Consider the following 19,856-nt stretch of genomic DNA (forward strand, 5'->3'; position numbering starts at 1 on the left):
TTCAGAGGTGGCATGCATGCAATCAAATTCATAAATTCATGTTGAGATTATGTTTTAAGTATAAAATTTTGAATATAGAAATATTAAATTATTTAAATAACTGAAAAGAAGATACTTTTAAAATTAAACTAAAACTGCCAGTAGGTGGCGGTTTTAATTACTGAATCATATCATTCATTTGATTTGTTCGAACGGCTAATTCATTCAGGAATAAAGCAAGAGACTGTCTTTATCAATGGGTAATTGAATTATTGACTCACTAGGTTTGTTTAAAAACACACATTCATTCATAAAGAAAACAGCTGTGTTTGAAGAGAGCTGTGCAGTAGCTCAGTTCTGACTATGTTTCGACGTAATAGAGCAAGGCAGTAGTGTTATAGTCAGGCAATGTTAGTCACTTAATATTAACTTCTTGTTTATTCAACTGTTGTATTAAATCAGTATCTCATTTACAAACTCCCTTAAAAATCATTAAACGTCACTCATCTTAGTTCATCGCAATCTCACAAACTTCAATTATATGCACAGTGTATCTCTTATTTACACTCTCTCTACACTTTGTTTATGAAAGGATTGGTCAGTTATGTCTGTGATACATTACTCAACGTTGAAAACTAGGATGCGGGGTGTATTCAGAGCTCCGCCTTTACTGTTTACGATGCGTGAAATGGTGCACTGTGATTGGCTGAGTGGATGTATCGCATTTTGCAGAGAAGTCAAGTCAAGTCAAGTCACCTTTATTTATATACCGCCTTTAACAATACAGAATTGTGACAAGGCGGCTGTACAGTATTAAATAGGAAACAGTACATCAACAATGCCAAAGGCAACATTAAACACTCACATTATAGGTAAAGGTAGTTAATCAAAAACAATAAAATAAAATGCAATATTGTGTTAAGAGAAAGTGTCCCCAACTAAGCAAGCCAGAGGCGACAGCGGCAAGGAACCAAAACTCCATCGGTGACAAATGAGAAAGAAGGGAAGGGACCAGAGAAGGGAGACCGGTGTTTGTCACGGTTTGGAAACACTGGGAGAAAACATGACAGAATAACACGGTGGATGTCGCATTTTGCGTAAAGCTAAAAACTGCCTTTTCAATACCGACCAGATACAATACTGATTTTGGCAGGAGCTCAATTTTGTAGAAAAAAAAAAAGCTGTTTATCGCGTTTTGGAACCAAACTCTTCATGTACCACCATGCAAAAGTTTAAAGTCAAGATTTTTGTAAAGAAATTCAGATACGATGCATTAGATGGATTAAAAGTGACAGTGAAGGCATAATATAAAACATTTTTCAGAACTTTGTGTTTATTAAAGATTCCTGACAAACTGTTTCATGGTTTTCACAAAAAGCAGCACAGCTGTTTTCAATGTGATGTTGAAGACTCAAATAACTTCCACTTTAAATCACAGGAATAAATATTTTTTAAATTGCAATATTTCAAAATATTGGTGTTATTTTTCTGTATTTTTTACTTAAATAAATGCAGAAGAGATGCAGAAGAGACTTTTTTTTTTTTAGCAACCCCATTCTTGAGTGGTAGTATATCACATGTGTTTTGTGTATACAGGGGTTACAAGTTGCTCAAAAAGAGGCTCAAATTCGGCTGCTGGAGGGTCAGCTGCGACAGACGGATGTGATTGGCTCTTCCCAAAATCACATGATCCTGGATGCTCTAAGGGAAAAGGCAGAGTGTATCCCTGAACTACAAGCTCTAATCCACAATGTGCAGCAAGGCGAGTAATCAATCATAAAAGATAGATACTATAGAGAAACAGATACTGTGTGCGTGTATATATAATCTTATTTTGTATAATCTTGTCTTTATGTAAACCACTTAGTTTGCGTATGTGCAGATGACATACTGTAGTATTGTAGAAAGCACCTGAGAAATTTTTAATTGTTAAAATGATTGTAGTGAAACCAGTTTCAAATACATTGTGTTTTTATATCTGTGGTGTTAATTTGTCATTTTATTTCCTATGTATTTTTCAGAGAATGGCTATGCGAGCACAGATGAGGATGCATCTGAGTTCAGTCAGGCGTCAGAGGGCGGGTATGAACACATTCTTACATTCACACATGATTATCATGAAATAATCTATCGAATCTAAATTTGAACCTTTCCTACAGTTTTCCCCAGATGAAGTTGTCTGCGAGTCAAGATGACTTTAAGATGAAGGTAAAACTCAAACGTTGTGTTTTAGCATTGATTGAGTAGTATTTTAAGACATTACTACTGAATATCAAATGGCTCAGCAGCATTGGAAATCAGCAGTTCATATCTGTTGTGTGTGTTATTAACCAGCAGGTGGCAGTGTAGTATTCTGAAATCTGTTCTGCGTTTCATCTCACAGGTTGAGCCTCGGCTTTCTGTACAAATGAAGGCGGTGTCAGCTGAGTATTTGGGCCCGATTCTGGACCTCAGCTCCAAGAACATCACCAAGTCCCTGGCTTCTCTGTCAGAGATCCATGAGAACGGCCTGCTCCTCAGAGAGCCCTATTCTAGAGAGCTGGTGTCTCGAACCATCAGCCTGCCTGTCAGAGGACACACTTTGTGAGTGGAACTGTTATGCAAGACCCTCTCTTACTGGAATAAATTATATTCTTTTAGAACAGTACAGGGTGTAATAAGAACTCGTGAATGTGGCTCTTCACGGTTATTCAGTTATTTAGAGCATAACACAGTTTCTGTGTTTGTGTTTCAGCCCAAGACAGTCCAGAGGATCTGACACGTCCCCCTTAACAAGGAGGCAGTCGTATGACAGAGGCCAGCCATACAGGTAACTTCATCACTAGAAATCTTCTAAGTAATGTTTTTAGTTTATAAGGTGGGGGAAATTTCATAGCAACAGTTAGGAGGAAAAAAAAAAACAGAATTTATTGCTGTTACATTTTGCTTTCTAAAGATTGGACATAAATTCAAAACTAACACTAATCACACTAGTTTCTTTTTTTGTTTGTTTTCTTGTAGTTTTAACAACCAAATCAATTAATCAATCAGTCAATAAGCAATACACTAATCATTAAAAAATGAAGTAATAAAAATACATTATAAAATGTATTTCTTCAATTTTATATAGCTAAAAGTAAAGAGATTATTTCCAGTTGTTTTAATAATTTCCTTATGCATTCAGTATAATGGCAATGTAAAACAACAAACAACATAATATTTAGTACAAATTGCCGTTTCTAAATGAAAATGTATGAAGATGGTCCCTTGATGGATGGTTAGATTTTTATTACAGTTTTAATATAATTATGTGTTTATGTAGTTAATATAAATATTTTAAATGTGTGATATTTTTAGTGTTTAATGTTTCTTTTATTGTTATTTTTATTTTCTTTTTGTTATTATTATTATATTTTATTCTTATATTTTTTTTATTATTAATTTATTATGGCTTTTTATTTACTGCTGTAAAGTACTTGGTCAATATGTTGATATTTAATTTTACTATACAAATAAATTACTATTAGTAGTTTAATAAATTTTGGTGTGCTATTCTGAACACCAGCAGAATAAGATTAAACTTTAAGGTGAACCAGATTAGCTATCGTTATGTTGTAGCGTAGTTTGTTATACTCTTTCCTTTAATCAGACATGTTTTTTTTCGTGTGTGTGTATTGTTTTTTCTTTTTTAATGTCAGAAGTCCAGACATAGGCTACACCCCTCCTCCTTCCCCTCCTCTTCGAACACGTAACGACCGCAACGTCTTTTCCCGCTTGACAAGCAACCAGAGTCAGGGCTCAGCGCTCGACAAGTGAGTTCCACACTAACACACACACTGCATGCACTGTTTATTATCTTGTTAAAAAAGAAAAATCTTCAGAGGCTGATTTACCGTTAGGGTGTAATTCCTCATCATACCTGAGCATGGGATTTTGCACAAGCCCACATGGTCTCTAGGTTTATTTAACTCTTTTCCCTTTCCACCCAGCTAGTATTTTTTTTCTCCTTCAGCTATAAGTTAATGACTTTGGTTCTGCCAGGTTGCTTTCGAGTGCTTCATTACAGTATTTTAATCCACTAGTTCGGTACCTCGACGTTAACCCTGCGTGTGCCGTAGGCAGTATCGATCTCTAATTGCAAGCAAACGGTTAGTATAACTCAAAGCCGACAGCAGAAACTACTGTCAGTTCTTCGGCTCCTGTGAATTCTCATTATAACCCCACAAGTGGGCACATTAGGGTAGGATAACCAATTATTCCACCCTCTGAAGATGGGTTTTGTTTGCACTTTCCTTCCATAATTGAATCAGCAGTGTCTGATATTGCCATAGAGATCTAAATTGGTCATTTGATGCGCCTGTCAGGGATTTATCTCATTATTTCTCCAACCCCTTGAATATTGCACTCTTTTTGTGTGAGTGTGTGGTAGGACACATATGGTAGCGGGCCGTAGATTTCTCATAATGTAATTTCTACCAGGCCGCATCGTTCGGTAGTTTGTTTACAGCGTTTGGCTTGCTATCCTGTTCGTAGTCGTACAACCACCTTTAGCACAGTAATTTTGTGTTCTGTGGTAAATAACCATAATTAGCGCTGTTTGCTAAGGCAAGCATCACTATTACTGTAGCTCATACTTAGAATTAGGGATTTGAATAAAGCCCTTATGGTAGAAAACTTAATGCGTTATCCATCCTGCACTGTTTGTGTGCATATGTGATTCCTCAAATACTGCAAGCTTATTGAAGAGAAGCATACTAATAATTAGAATTTTAATACTTGAAGTTAGTTGAAAGATCCTAAACTTATGTAAAACCACAACTTGTTTGGTGTTTTCTAAAAGTTTCAAGTCTCTTCAATTAAAAATAATAGATGAAAATGAAAAAAACTTAAACTGCATCATAAAAACATGTAGCTTTTTTAACAAGTTAAGTTTAATTAAGTATTACTATTAGTATTAATAGGGTACATTGGGGCTAAAGGCACCCCCTAAGAAAAAATGTGCATTTTACTGTGCCCAAAGTGTATGATTGCAGAAAAATACGTATGTTTGTACTGAACAGTTATGGAGCAACAGAGTTTTTGTGAAAATAAATCATACAAATCATTTATTTTGTCTAAAAATCTCATAAATGTATGAGGTTACCCCACACACAGTATTGATACAAATACTTTTAAATATTTTTGATATTTTGATAAATAAAATATTTTTTTTGTTCAATAAATAAACCGTCATTAAATAGTATTTATTTTCCAGTTATTTCTGGAAATCCTTTTCAGTCTGACTGCTCAGATCGGATTTAGCATAGCTTTTTGGCCTCTGTCACTTTCTCACGCCACTACAAACACATCAGACGTTGTTTGTAGAAAACATGCTAAATGTCTTTGTTGTTGCAAAGTGAAAGTCAAGCGGAAAATGGCAATATACTGCTGATCTACACACCTCTTTGAGTTTTGAGACCGGCGTAGATGGCAGTACGGAAAACAGCTACACATTCCAGCTTCCTACATTTCTGCCACTGCCTCATAAAACGTAATATAATCCAGCGTGACGCCAACATATTTTCATGTTGTAACAAAACATCTGTATTGCAAACTGTATTGCTGTTATTGTTGTTTTTAGCGTAGGCATACCAACACTCATTTAGATCAGATTTCAATTGGATGTGCACAAAATTTGGACCCCCTAAAACAGTCATGCAGTATTTAGGGACTAGAATAACAGGCTTTTTAACTTGAACTAAGAAATTACATAGTGACACATTAGCAACCATTCTGAACATCACAACACCCTAGTGTCATGCATAGGCACTGTAACGTTTCTGTCTACACTGATCTTCATGTGGGAATTAACTTTCACGCAGTGCTAATAAACTTCCTTTATCGCTTCTTTTTGTTTAGAACCTAATTTGATCCTCTCTCATGTATGCTGAGGCGCCTTTACATTAATAATCGCACCTGTTAATGTGCATGTCAGTCATAGTCAGCGCGTCGGTCTCAGTATATAAGCTGTAGTGTGATTTTAATTATTTTAGCCTGTGAGACGCTACTCCACTTGATTACTGATTGGTCCCTAATGGGCGGGACTGACTTGATTAGATTGGAATCCTGACAGCCTTTCAGTCTCTGCTTGGGTTAGCACTGAATAACAAAATCGGACAGCATACGCAAGACATTCATGCAGGCCAATATTAATAGACCTTCATCAACATTTAAATCAGTGTTGGTGTCAGCGAATCAAAGTGTCCTGTCAATTGGTCACACTCTCATTAATCTGTTCCTCAAATAAGCGTGAGCATGCTGGAAGTTTCTTTACTTCTCTTCTGATAGGGTCTGTATTTTAAAGTGTAGTGATAATGCTTGACACTTCATTTACATTTCAGCCAATTAGATGCGATTCGAGGGACTGCCAGTGGTTCCTATAGTTTTTTGACTGTTAGACTCTGCACTGACTTCACTGAACAGCATGGCATGTAGATTTGCAATTCGAAGGTGTTTAGCAGGGTAAAAAAACAGCAGAGCAGAGGTTTGGTAATATAAAGTTTGATAAAATTTTCTCAACTTAGGTTGAACTCGGTGGACATTTTCTGAGGCATAGTAACTAAACTTTTACTGACTCTAAAGTGTAGATAGTTTCTAGTATCTTTACATGGGCTTAGTGGGTTTTAGATGGTCATGACTGGAATAAAAAAAAAAACAAACAAACTGGTAAATCTGCACAGACATGGTTAGTAAGTTTACACTTTAGTCTCATGTTAAATCACATAATATTTAGGTCTTATGCTGTTGTGTATGTTGTGTATTTTTGCACCTATAGGCTTTCATTATAAATGCATTTCTTTAAAAGCTATTTTTGCTTTTGACAAAACGTATAAAAAATATATTTTCATAGTCATCGATTGCAGCTCATAGATATTGATGATCGAGCTTAACCCTGTGTCCTAACATGGTTTTAGGGTTTCTCTACTTCAAAATGCTAATTTAGTTTTAACAACAAAATATTTCTGTTGATGAAAGAAAACCACTTATGTTTGTATATCATTTATATTTTATTCTCTGCACATCAGCAATCATCCAAGTTTGCAAAAAAGCACTTAGTATAATGTGTGAGTGATGATTGCCACGTGCAGCTTTGAATCTCTCTTGTACTTGTATATTGTCTCTGTGAATAGTGGGAGCCATTTAGCCTAGAGCACTGTAGTGTTTCAATAGGAGATGCTGCCTGAATGAAAAAATGGTATTGATAATACGTCTCACTAAAACGCTGGCCTTTTTTATTAGAGTCATGTTTTGTTTCTTTGATAGTCACAATAAAAAGAGCTCAGATCAAATAGGCGAGTGAATTGAGACGTGAAGTATCCATTACGACAACACAAGCGCTGGGAATACATCACTGAAGCTTCTAAATATGGATCTAAGGTTTGGAGTGGGCTCTTCCTGTCAACATCGAGTCTTATGCCAGTAACTCCTCCCAATGAACTCTGCATAACCCTCCTGCTAACTCCTCCCCTCTTGCTCCAGCCCCACCCCCTGCTCCCGCCTGCTTCCTGGAAGGCTCCTCCCCCTCCCTCTCTGTCTTCTACTGACTCTTCCCACCTTCCCCTAACCCAACTGCCGTTCTGCCCTATAGGTCGGATGACAGCGACTCCTCTCTCTCGGAGGTGCTCAGGTAGAGATCTCTGTCTGTCATTCTGTTTCCTGTTGCCTGGTCGCCCCGCCCGGCCACACCCCGCCGGGTGTGGTCGTGGCGTGAGCATGCATGTACCCTTTCCATTTGCGTCCTGTGCTGTGAACTCTGTGAGAATTGAATGAACCTTATGGACGGATTCGTTTGAATAGCTTTAACGATCTTGAAGATTCAGAGGAAGGAAAAGCGATTGCAAAATACAACTTTTGACCTGAACGTACTTGCTTAAATGTCAGTATATGACACAAAATCATTTAATTGATCGTTTCCTGCCGAGCTGTTGGGAAGGCCATATTAAAAACCCTATTTGATTCTCGCAACACCTCTGGACTGGGATCAAAAGGTGGCATCCCGCTAGCCAACTCCAGATGATTTTGGTCTGGAGTGTTACACCTAATGGCATTTTCGCCAAAATCTCAATGCCTTCTGCCAACTCCCTTTAATATTTTTCTCTGATTTCCCATCACAAATTGTTGAAAGAACCAGATCTTACTGAGAAGAACCTCAGTGGTCACTGCCAGAGCCATGAGAGTCTGCCTTACCCACCGAACAATATTTTCAGGCAGTCCAAAAGTCGTTTTTGCCGGCAGGGCCATTAACTCTCCCGCTGAGAGATGCCCCGTCTCTAGATTTTTTTCAGCAACGATGTAAATGAAGCTTAGAAATGAAAACCGGATGGACAATTGGCTAGTCAGACGTGGCCAAACTTGTTAACACGTCTAGCAAATTTTATGTCTTTTTGTCCTTTGAACCAGCAGTGATCTAATTCGTTTTCTCGCAAGTTTCCTCTGGTCTCTGTTGTAAAGACTCCAAAAAAATTGGTTCAGACAAACCCCACAGGTTCAATTTTGGATGTTGCTCAATATTCCTTTCTTATCCAATATAGCAACACTGTGATTTCTCTGCACCCCATTATCCTGACAGCACGATTGCATTTTTCTCGTTTCTTTCGAGTTGTTCTCGTTATTCCATTAGAAGCTAATGGCTCTATGATGGAACATGGAGTGCTTGGAACAACTCGGTCCCAAATTTCCTTTGAGAGACAAATCTGTTTAAGGGAGGAATCACAGACAGCTGGCTTAACTTGATCACCAAGTGAGCCAGCGGCGATAAACCATCCCTGAATGAAACTAAACAGCATGATGATAAACTTCACGCTAACATGTCTAAGTATTTCGGCTAAATTGTCTTATCTGAAGCCAGTGTAACTGGGCAGTTTGGATTTAGTTTTTTTTTTTTAGATCAACACTCTCTTTGATCAGCGTAAAGCTGAACGAGTCAGTAGGGAAGGCTTTTATTCTCTGAAGCACAGTGGTCTGCCCTAAATCCCGCTATGGGAGTGTTCAGATAAGGTTCATTCATAACAACTCCCCCCTTCGTTTATCCATAAAAAGCACAGAGACGCCATATCCTGACCTCCTCATGCTTGTCTTCTCTGCTGAGAAGACTTGGAGAAGAGGCAGCAGGATTCTCCCACCTCCCCTCCCCCTTCACACTCCATGTTTTTCTCTCAGAGCATCTGATTTCTTTGCTTTCAACCCAGTGGAAGGGTCCAGAACCATGAGCTCACTCCTCATTGGTTATGTGCTGCATGATGGTTTGGTTTTTAGAACATCATTTCTGTTTTTTCTTTCAAGTTTGCTGTCATTTGTGTGAGGTTTTCGCACTTGTGTGAAATTAAGTGTTTCATTTTTTGTGTGTTTTTAGTATTGCAGGGTTTGCATGTTGCGTTTCTGGCTGTGTGTGTTATAGACTGATTTTTGGTTTATGGCAGTAATGTTCATTGCGCAGCATGGCACTACAGCTGTATCGACTCAGTTTGTTTGATTGACACTAAGTGAGGAATAAAATTGCAGGTATTTTCATTAATAACGTTTAACACTTTTCTAATTCCTCACTTATCAACTCGAATGAGCAAAAAAATAAGCTGCATGGTGTGGAGAAATTATGCGCTGCTCATTATTGAAGCTTGCTAAGGCAAACATCACTATTACCAACTCCCAGCTGTGAACCGTTTCGCCTGGTGGGCAACAAAGAAGGTGAAAAAATATTAAAGGAACTTATTTTGGGTCTTATTTTGCAAACGCACAGGATGCACCTACAACACTCCGTCATGGCGGCAAGTTTTGCCTGTGCACAAATGTGTACAAAATCTAGTTGCATATACAGTTTTAGAATGTTAATAATATGCATACATCGCTTTATCATAGTTTGCAAGTCAGTTTCTTTGATCGGAGTTCACACACACACAAGCTACTTTGTAGATACTTATGTTTTAAACTCCTCGCACAGTGTTAGTCCGTAGCCCGATCACCATCAGTTCCTGTTCACAGGACCTCCCTAGAGTTCCTCCCACTTTGGAGAGCACAAATGTGCCAACAGCAGCCTCTCGCGTTTCATCTGTCCTCAGAGAGCTGGGATGTCCCAGTTTCCTCTTTAATCAGCCATCCTCTTGTCACCTCTGCGCGGCTGTGCCTGCTCTGAGGCTTTGACGGCTCCACCATCATTAGGACTTCACAGGCGCTGAGCTGGACAGAGGCTGATCTCAGCCCACAGGAGACCAATTTCCCTTCATCCCAAACTCCAGCTTCATTTCCGTCTCGCTCGGCCGGCAGGAAAGAGCGTTCCGAGACCGGGCTGGTCGGGAACGCTGTCAGCCTTAAGGGGAAGAGCCTCATTATTTTTTTTTTTTTATTTATTTTTTTTTAGGGAGGGAAAGCTTGTTTAGCCTTGCCAGGTTGCCAATGCATGTGGGCTAATTGGCAGCCACAACTGGAGTTCCAAAGCTTTCTTGGCAGCTAAAATGAAGGCGATTTTTGAAAAGCAGTGCCTACTTTTGTTTGATTTTTGTTTTTCTTCTGACAGATTACTTCCACCAGTTTACTCAAAGAAATGACTTCTCCACTTTCCAGGAGGGGTCAGTGCTGAGCCGAAAACACCCCCGCTGTTATGACTGACATAATGCGTCCTCCGCTCTGCGCAAGGGGGAGCATGGGAAAATAAGGCAGAAATAAGACGGGAGATGAGAGATCAACCCCGAAGTCATTTTACTTGTCTTGGTCCCTCAAGTACAAGTCCTTGAGACCTTAAGTTTTATTTTTGCTTGCTGAAGTTCTAGAGCAGTTTATAGGCGAATCCTCTCTTCCATCAAAACAACATGTGTGTTTAGCGCATCTCTCTTGTGATAGAAACCTTCATTTAGCCCGTGGCAGCAGTCCATCATAAATCTGACCAGAAATTCGGCTTGCCAGCTGTCAGTAAACGTTACATTCATTTGCAGTTGGCTCTGTGGCGCTGTTACGATGGATGTGGAGATTGCGGTTTTCAGTTGCACACCAGCTTGTCTGTGCTATTGTTGGGGGAAAAAGCTAGTGGATGACATCCAAGGCGAAACATTGTCCGCTCCCCCGATGTGATATGAGCAACCATGACAGGTGTCGTGTGATGGTTATGCCAAGTCTGTCAGCCATTAGACAGACCACAAAATGGTGACATCATAACACGCGTCCCAACATGGTTGAGAGCAACCGTTCCTGCCGCGCCTTTGTCTGGCTGCGCTCTCGATGATTGACGGGTTGCAAGACCTGACGGCGGTCTGATGGTGTTCATACTGGTGAAGAACAGATTTGAAGTCTCTTTTGGGAGCTGCTGGGAAACTCTGTGGTTGCTAATTGGGACCATCTCGCTCACATACAGGCTGCCAAGAGGAAGAAGTGCTGCCTGTCTCCTGCAAAGAGTCTTTTAAACAATTTATGTGGATATAAATAAGTTTAAAAAGCCCCGTGTTGCTTTGCATCCTCAGACGTCGTAGGTTGAGTGACCTGACATGCATAATAGTTTTTAATAATGCATATCAAACAATTTGCCTTGAGCACTAACGTTGTCAAAATTGGTAGGGTAGGAGATTTCGGAGAGGCTAGCAATAGCAAGCTGTCTTTGAAAGCATAAAATTGCACCCTCCTTGCAAATCACTCTACAAAGCCATGTCCCAACCAAAACACATTAACACACCCAGGCAGACCAGAGGCTACCCAGTGACACGATGAGAGACTGTGTTGGTGGAGGGTTGAATGCAACGCTGTCTCATTCACCGGTGAGAAAACATCACAGTACAAAGCACATATTACAATAATAACGCCTTCCATTCTCACTCGGTCTGCAATAGCGTAATGGAACGCGCTGATGACGTATCATGTCTGCGCAAACAGGGCGCGCGGAGGTTTGCAAATGCATACGTTGACAGGCAGATAGGAGAGCCTGTTGTGGTCCTCTGATAATTGGACGAACATTTTATGGTCCTACGCCTACCACAGATGATATACATACATATAGACCACTAAACTTAGTGATTGCTGTCGGGATGTGAAGAGACTTTAAACCAGGATAACAAAAAACGCTTTTGAACCAAAAACCTACCCTGCCTTGAAATGTTACTTTTGCCTGTGAGAAATGGAAAACTGCACATGTCTGCTTAACATTGATGCCAAATGCAGCCTTTGGGGTCTAGAGATAAATTTTTACCTTTACTTGCACCAGTCCATCATGCCTCTGCAAAACATATGGACATTGAAGACAACTTAAAATAGATCCTCTGTCTGTGCCACCCTGCAAAGTCAGCAGTGACCAACTGAGCGGCTTTGAAATGCGGATTTAAGCTTCTGAACCAAAGTTCGCAACTCACAGAGGACTTGGCTGCAGTTTGCATCAGTCAAACAGGCTCCCCTTTCAAGTGTGCATTCAGCTTGGCTTTGCAGTCGGTGTGACATCAACGTCACATGTATCGGCTCCCCTGCTGCTTGGCACTGGTACACTACGACAGGACATAATTAGCACCTGCTCGATATATGGAGTCTGTTCTATTGTTTTCACTGATGTTCGTCTGCCTGGCCGATGGCCGTATCCTGTGTGACCCATGGAGTCCGGAGAGGAAGACTGGGTCGCCGCCTGTAAAACACAGCTGGAGTCTGATGAATCAAATTAAATATCAGCACGTTGACAATGAACTCCAGGGACGGATGGGGGCCTGAAGTGTGCAAGGTTCGACCGACGGATCTCACAAAGGAGTGGACATAAACAATTCAGTCTGCCCATTGAATCAAGTCCGCCTCGGATCCCAAACCAATTCCAGTGGCTGAATGAACTCTTAATGGCTACTCTGTTTAGCACATGATAAATAATTCTACAGAAATATCTTTGTGATCCAAGTTGTTTAATGCTTTTTTTAAATTATACGCTAATGGCAAATTAGCATTGCTAGCTTAGCCCATACTCTGAGACCCTACATATAAACAGCAGTCTTTATGGCTTTAAATCAGCCATTACTAATGGCTACCCTGTGGGGTCCTAGGCGGACTCCAACAGCGTTACTTTTGTGGCTCCACAAACCTGACAATAACCTGTAATTAGGTTAATGGATTGGAATCATATCAGGAAACCTTCCTCTTTCAATTTTTTTTCTTTCTATTCTCCCTCAATCTGTTGTTCTTTCACACATTGATGCAAAAAAATTGTTTTTATGCTTTTTTTGTCCATCCGCGTGGAACAGATGGCACACGTTGTATTTGAACACAAACAAGCTTTGTTGCGATATCCTCCTTTCCACCTGCTCGCTTTGAGACTAACCTCACAGACTTCCACTCTTCACAACAGTGTTTTAAAATGTTGCGTGTCTTTGTGCAGGGGTGTAATCACTCCCACAGGTGGCCTGAAGGGGGGCAGGACGGCCCCTCTGCAGTGTGTGGCGATGGCCGAAGGACACACTAAACCTGTGCTCTGCCTGGATGCCACGGACGAGCTGCTTTTCACAGGCTCCAAAGGTACAGTTTTTTCACTCTGAAGCTATGACAGGAAAACATAAACACCCATAAGCACAAACACATGGGCCAATTTGAATTACATTTTCTCGAGGTCAAGGTTTCATCATGCTTTATTGATCTATTCAGCATCCCACTGCTGTAAAGAAGGCTGACTGTGGGCAGCTAAAGAGAAATCTTGTGCAACTTCAGATACTGTATTTATCACAATGCTGCAGTTATTATGCATTTATAAGCTGCTATTGTTACAACCTGAAACCGTAATCATGATTGCATGTTTTGCAATTTTGCGTTTTATAACTTATGTTTTTGTGTTTATGTTGGTGGGCTTTGCAACCTTGAGTGAAATTTTTCAACTTTAAGGACTTTAAAGGGACTGAACATTTTTAAAGAAAATTTTAATTAATTTTGAAACTTGAATTGAAATTGTATGCAGTTTTAAATATGTTTAACCTTTTGCCAGCAGTGATGGGTGCCTGAAGTGCAAAATATACATTTCCTTTTTTATGCTTTGGGTGTAAAGTTGCACTTGACTGGCATTTTAAACCATTTTTTAATACCTGATATTAAGATCGAACCTGCAAGATGTGGAACCTGGTGACTGGACAGGAAATCGTGACCCTGAGAGGACATCCTAACAACGTAGTGTCTGTCAAATACTGCAGCCACTCCGGCCTTGTCTTCACAGTTTCCACCTCATATGTCAAAGTGTGGGACATTCGTGATTCTGCCAAGTGTGTCCGGACGTTCACGTGAGTCTCTGGAATTAGCAATTAGCCGATGCATCTGAATGCACCTAGTTTAGCATGAAAATGCAACCTTTGCCCATCCATCTTTAGGTCATCGGGTCAGGTGGTCTCAGGCGACGCCTGTGCCGGTACAACCACTCGCACCATCACTACAGCCCAGGGCGAGTACCAGATCAACCAGATCGCCCTCAATCCCTCCGGATCTGTGCTGTACGCCGCTGCCGGCAACACCGTCCGCACATGGGACCTCAACAGGTGCATAGTTCATTCCTTAGTCGAGTACAGACAGAGCTGGTATTAGCATTTATTAGTAGTCATTTATTGATGAATTAAAAAACCTACCAATGTGTATTATATTCTTTGTGTGCAGAATGCAGGCCACTGGGAAGCTGACCGGACACATTGGGTCAGTCATGTGTCTTACAGTGGGTTATTCTGGAGGAGGCAAGGATCAGGTGATCACTGGATCCAAAGACCATTACGTGAAGGTGCGTTTAACTATTTGTTTATTTCTAGGTCTTTTTACTTCATGTAGCCTTCTAGGATATAGATTTGTCAAAATATTAGAGGACACTATTGTGCTTATAATGTTGGTACATTTTTACATCTAAAGCAGTTGTTATTTAGAAATAAATGGCCATTTTCTACCTTGTTTTTGACTACGATTTGAGCACTCTGTTGTAAGAGTGTAAGATGTAAATTTGGTAACATCTTTGCATATGAAGTAAGTATTATGCATGTTAAACTGTTGCAAAAATTACGGCATCAAAGGTTTCTTTTAACACTTTTTTTTTTTTTTTTTTTTTTTTTTTGACATCACTGGGCTTAGTTTTGAATGCATAAATGCAATGGCCAGAGTTTTGTTCAGCGCAAGCGCACATACTTTTGTGAATGCTCTTATCATAATCAAAAAAAGTGCTGACACAATGCAAGTATAAGTTTCATTATGCAGATTTGGTGAGAGAGCAGAACTTGCGCTGAACTAAAGTGAGCAACGGCTCAATTGATTTTAAAGGGATTGTTCTTTGTTTACTTTCTGTATATAATTTAATTAGAATTTGAAAATCTGCTGTTTTTAATGCTACTAAAAGACTAAAAGTGCATATGACTGTACAGGCTTGACTTACTAATGAAATAAAGTATTTTGAGACAAAACAGCTGAGTACATAAGTAGTCATTGAGCAGTCTTGTGCCAATGTATTCATCTCTGTTACATAACAAAAACCTGGAAGTAGAAAACAAGTCATTTTGGCAGCTTGGTTTCATAAAAGCTTTTGAACTGGCAAGTAGGTTTTCAGTTCTGAAAAATTGCAGTATGAAAGAATAAGGAACATTTGACTGTTTTAATGCAGATATTTGACGTTGCGGAGGGGACCCAGGGTAACATCGGACCAGCTCATAACTTCGAGCCCCCTCATTATGATGGGATTGAGTGCCTTGCTGTACATGGTGACGTACTGTTCAGTGGTTCCCGTGACAATGGCATTAAGAAATGGGATCTGGGACAGCAGGAGCTTATTCAGGTAAAAAGATTTCTTTTACATGCAAGCGTATTTTGGTACTTGAGTTAATGAGTGATGTCAGTGTAACATGACAAATGACTGAATCCTGCCTATAATTTACACCCTGCTTATAACTATTTATGGTTAATTTTTTGTCCTCTGTACAATCGACATTCCATTAAAGCAAAGAGCCTTGTGTGAATTTTTTATTTTATTTTATTCTTTTCCCACAATTTACTAAGTATAGATTTCAGTCAGATACTTTTGAGTTAACTAGAGCTAGTGATCAAAAAACTTGGAAGGAGCTTTGTGAATAAGCTGAAAGTACTTTAAAGAGTTTAAAGTGCATTAAAGTTAAGACGGCTTACATGACTGGCAGACTAAATTAAATACAATATCCAATAGCGAAAATAATATATACACAGACAAATGATGTTTCAGAAGGTAATAACCCAGCGTTTACCTATTGTTCCTGTGTCAATAGATGTAGGATGGCTTCATTTAGCAGTGGTTGACGTCATCGTTGTCTGACAGCTGAGAACGCTCTTAGTAATACGTTTGATTTTAATGGTTTTTCCAGCTGCTTTATATTAGACGAGAACACATATCAAAGTTTCACATCATCCAGAGCTAAAAGGTCAAAAATAATGGAAGACTATTACAAGACGACGTCGACAAAACGAGTCTTCTGCACGTCAAAGATGTATGAATTATGTATTTGAGTGGTGAATTTCATTGTCATGTTCATAATTTCAGCACATTTTCATTCAAGTCCAAAATTGAGAACAAATATCCCCAGGAAAATCAACGTGAAATCTTACCTGGGCGTGTAGATGAAAGACATCTTTATATAAATTCATACGTTTACATCAGTCTTTACGCAGATCTATTTAGCACTTAAATGCAAATCTGGGTTAAATTGGATCACAGCTGTAATTGCACGACCACATCTTTTTTTTTTTTTTCTTTTTTTTTTAATTGATTGACAGCATATATCACCTTTTCCCCTTAAAAGAAAGACGGTTAAATCCCAATGCAGTTACCATTGTGTAAGCAGCGAGTTTATCTAAACACACCCTCTCTGATTGCACAACTGGGTAAATTTGCCAAGATAAAGGGCTTTGGTTGCTTTCTTTTATGAGAATTTCTGTCCGCTTCCCCATAGGCCGTTTGTTGGAATCAGCCGAAACCTGGTGGTTCAAAAAAAGAGAAATGGATCATGTGACGTATATAGAGCTTCATTAATGTCTTAATCCTTTTATAGCATCTATATTTGTAGTTTTTTTAACTTGTTGTCTAATTAGTGGTGCTTTCAAACTTTTACCCATAGTAAAGGTTAGAGGGCAACTCTTAAACTAAAGAATTAAACTTCTGTACACTGTTCGTACTGCAGACATGATTGACCGTGAAAATGCAGTTTTGTGTGCTAAAAATGAAATGTTACTTGTTTCTCTACAGCAAATCCCAAACGCGCACAAGGATTGGGTGTGTGCTCTGGCGTTCGTTCCCGGACGGCCCATGCTCCTCAGCGCCTGCAGGGGGGGGCATGCTCAAGGTGTGGAACGTGGACAACTTCACGCCCATTGGAGAAATTAAAGGCCATGACAGCCCAATAAATGCCATCTGCACCAATTCCAAACAGATCTTCACTGCCTCCAGGTACGTGCATCAGCATTCAGAAAAAGAATAAATTACTAGTGATGCACAATACATTAAAACATTGTTATTTTGGTTGACTTTGTCTTTTTTTAATCAGTTGATTTGGTTAGGCTGAACAGTTTGTTCAATCTGGTAAATTTACCAATATGAAATACAAAAACATAGCTTGAAGTTGCGATGAAATCAAAGTAACATCAGTTCCTTTCTTAACATGTTAGTTTAGTGGCCAATTCTCAATAACTAGTTGCTTATTAGCATGCATATTGCTGGCATGTTTAATAGCACTTATAAAGCACATTTTAATACCTTATTCTACATGACCATAATTTAGATTAATCTCTACCCCATACCTAAACTTTACAACTTCCTTACTTTTAATAAGCAGCAAAGAAGGAGTTTACTGAGGCAAAAGTCACAGTTAATAGTTTGTTAATAGTGAGAATTGGTCTTCAAACTGAAGTAAGCAATCTTTTCTTCCATGCTGTGAGATTTGATCCTATGCATCAAGTGTTGGTTGGATTCTGAGTTGTAGGCGTTCCATTAAAAAAATGCTAGATGAACACAAGTTTGCAGGGGTGGTGTTTAGGCGGACTAAATGTTTGTAGAAGTCCTGCAAATGATGATCTTTGGTTTTTTTTTATTATATTTTTGAGACTTTTTTTGACCTATTATTTGTTGTAGCACTTTGCTTGTTGACACAAAGATGTATTTCTGACTCAAGACATAAAGGCCATGTATTTCTGCGTTTCTTGAATTCAATAGTTTGATATTAGCAGCATGACAGAATGAAATGAACCTTTGTTAGGCATTTTGGTAACACTTTTCAATAAGGTATCTTTTGTTAACGTTAGTTAATGTATTAATCTTATTATTTTTATTATTATTTATTATTAATATTAATCTTTGTTAATGTTAGTTAATACAAATACAGACTTTCATTGTTCGTGTTAGTACACAGTGCATTAACTAATGTTAACGAACACAACTTGTGAGTTTATTCATGCATTAGTAAATGCTGAAATGAACTTTAACCAAGATGAATAAATGCTGTAGAAGTATTGTTCATTCTTAGTTCATGATAACTAATGAACCTTATTGTAAAGTGTTACCAGCATTTTCAGTGTGCACAGAAAAGCCTATAGGAGATGGTGAGAACTTCATGTGTCATGAACATTTATCTCAATTACACTAGGAGTTCAAAAACAAACTGGAACGTGCAAAAACGCACTAAATACACCAATTAATCTTAATTGAACAGTGGTAATGAATGGCTGTGTTTGCCTACACAGACATTTATTAAAATGTGTTAAAGCATTTAAGTGCCAGTGTACATTATGATGTAAAAGCAAAGATGAATCTTGTTTGAAAGTCTGCGGGTCGTACTTCCCATCTGTAAATTAGGAGAAAAACCAGCTTCATAGGTGCACTGGGAAAACAAGACAAAGAACACCTTTCATATCACACTGAAGAACAGGTCTTGAATATGGTAATTTTGAAATAATAATATCAGCAGTTATTTACGACCCTCCAAAGGTTCTAAATGGGTCATCAGCTCAATGATTCTGTTATGAGTCGCTCGTCTATTTCTGCGAGACGGTTCAGTCTCTTGCTCTCTTGCGACGCCTTTTTCCAGACAGTAGACTACTTAGAAATGTTCAGTCAGACTAATATGTTTTTAAGACCTACTTTTGTGCATTTCGGGGATGCTTGTTTGTAGAACAGATGGTGCGGGCAGGGGATTGTGGGATTGTTTGACTGTTCCTTCATTAATGTGCCTCTAACAAAGCTCTCCTGTTCCTTCAACTCTCTCTGTCTCTTTCTTTTCTCTCTCATCTCTTCCCTTTGCGCTGTGGGGCTTCATATCCACAGTGACTGTCGGGTGAAGTTGTGGAGTTATGTCCCCGGGCTCACGCCCTGTCTGCCCCGTCGGGTCCTGGCCATCAAGGGCCGGGCCACCAGCCTCCCCTGAGCCTCCACTAACCGGTTCCCTCTGGTACTGTCCTTTCTCTCTCTAATCTTCCTATGTCTCTCTGTTTGAGGATAATTTCCCCTTTTCTCCTTTCCCCTCTGACAAGTCCTTAGCTGAAGCCCTCTTAACAAGTGACAACGTAGCCTACTTATCACATGAAAGTGGTTTGTTTAATGCTTTTCATTGTACATAAAAGTGGCACGAATCTTCCAGAATTTCAAGCTGTGATCTGATTGGCTGGCTACTTGGCAAATTATACAGGTTCCAATGAGTCTATTGGGAAACAAATTGGTGACCAGGCTGGTAAAATAACTTTTTCTGAAGAAAAAAATAGTTGCCATGTTTGCCAAACTTTGCAAGGTGAATTTTGAATCTTTCAGAGAATGTTGTTTTGAGTCATTTTGTAGCTTCGAGAAATTGTGCAAACATTTCAACTGAAAATTTTACAATTTGGTACAGTTGGAGAAACTAAAGTTTCCTCCAGAAAAATAAAAACAAGAAATACATGAGTGAGGATACAAG

At 39.2% G+C, this 19,856-nt stretch overlaps 1 protein-coding gene across 1 annotated transcript in view; it reads left to right on the plus strand.

Annotated features, from left to right (window-relative positions):
- kif21b (kinesin family member 21B) overlaps positions 1-19,509 on the plus strand; it is a 76,344-nt gene extending 56,835 nt beyond the window's left edge. Inside the window, 15 exon segments of the mRNA XM_051122684.1 lie at positions 1,576-1,741; positions 2,001-2,061; positions 2,139-2,187; positions 2,363-2,562; positions 2,714-2,788; positions 3,657-3,770; positions 7,586-7,624; positions 13,322-13,458; positions 14,027-14,207; positions 14,295-14,459; positions 14,575-14,692; positions 15,557-15,727; positions 17,165-17,245; positions 17,247-17,365; positions 19,235-19,509. Coding sequence (XP_050978641.1) covers positions 1,576-1,741; positions 2,001-2,061; positions 2,139-2,187; positions 2,363-2,562; positions 2,714-2,788; positions 3,657-3,770; positions 7,586-7,624; positions 13,322-13,458; positions 14,027-14,207; positions 14,295-14,459; positions 14,575-14,692; positions 15,557-15,727; positions 17,165-17,245; positions 17,247-17,365; positions 19,235-19,334 — 1,776 coding nt within the window. The 3' untranslated portion in view covers positions 19,335-19,509.
- The last annotated feature ends 347 nt before the right edge of the window (positions 19,510-19,856 follow it).

The sequence above is a fragment of the Labeo rohita genome, chromosome 11 (assembly GCF_022985175.1).
Source record: "Labeo rohita strain BAU-BD-2019 chromosome 11, IGBB_LRoh.1.0, whole genome shotgun sequence".
Classification (NCBI taxonomy): Eukaryota; Metazoa; Chordata; class Actinopteri; order Cypriniformes; family Cyprinidae; genus Labeo; species Labeo rohita.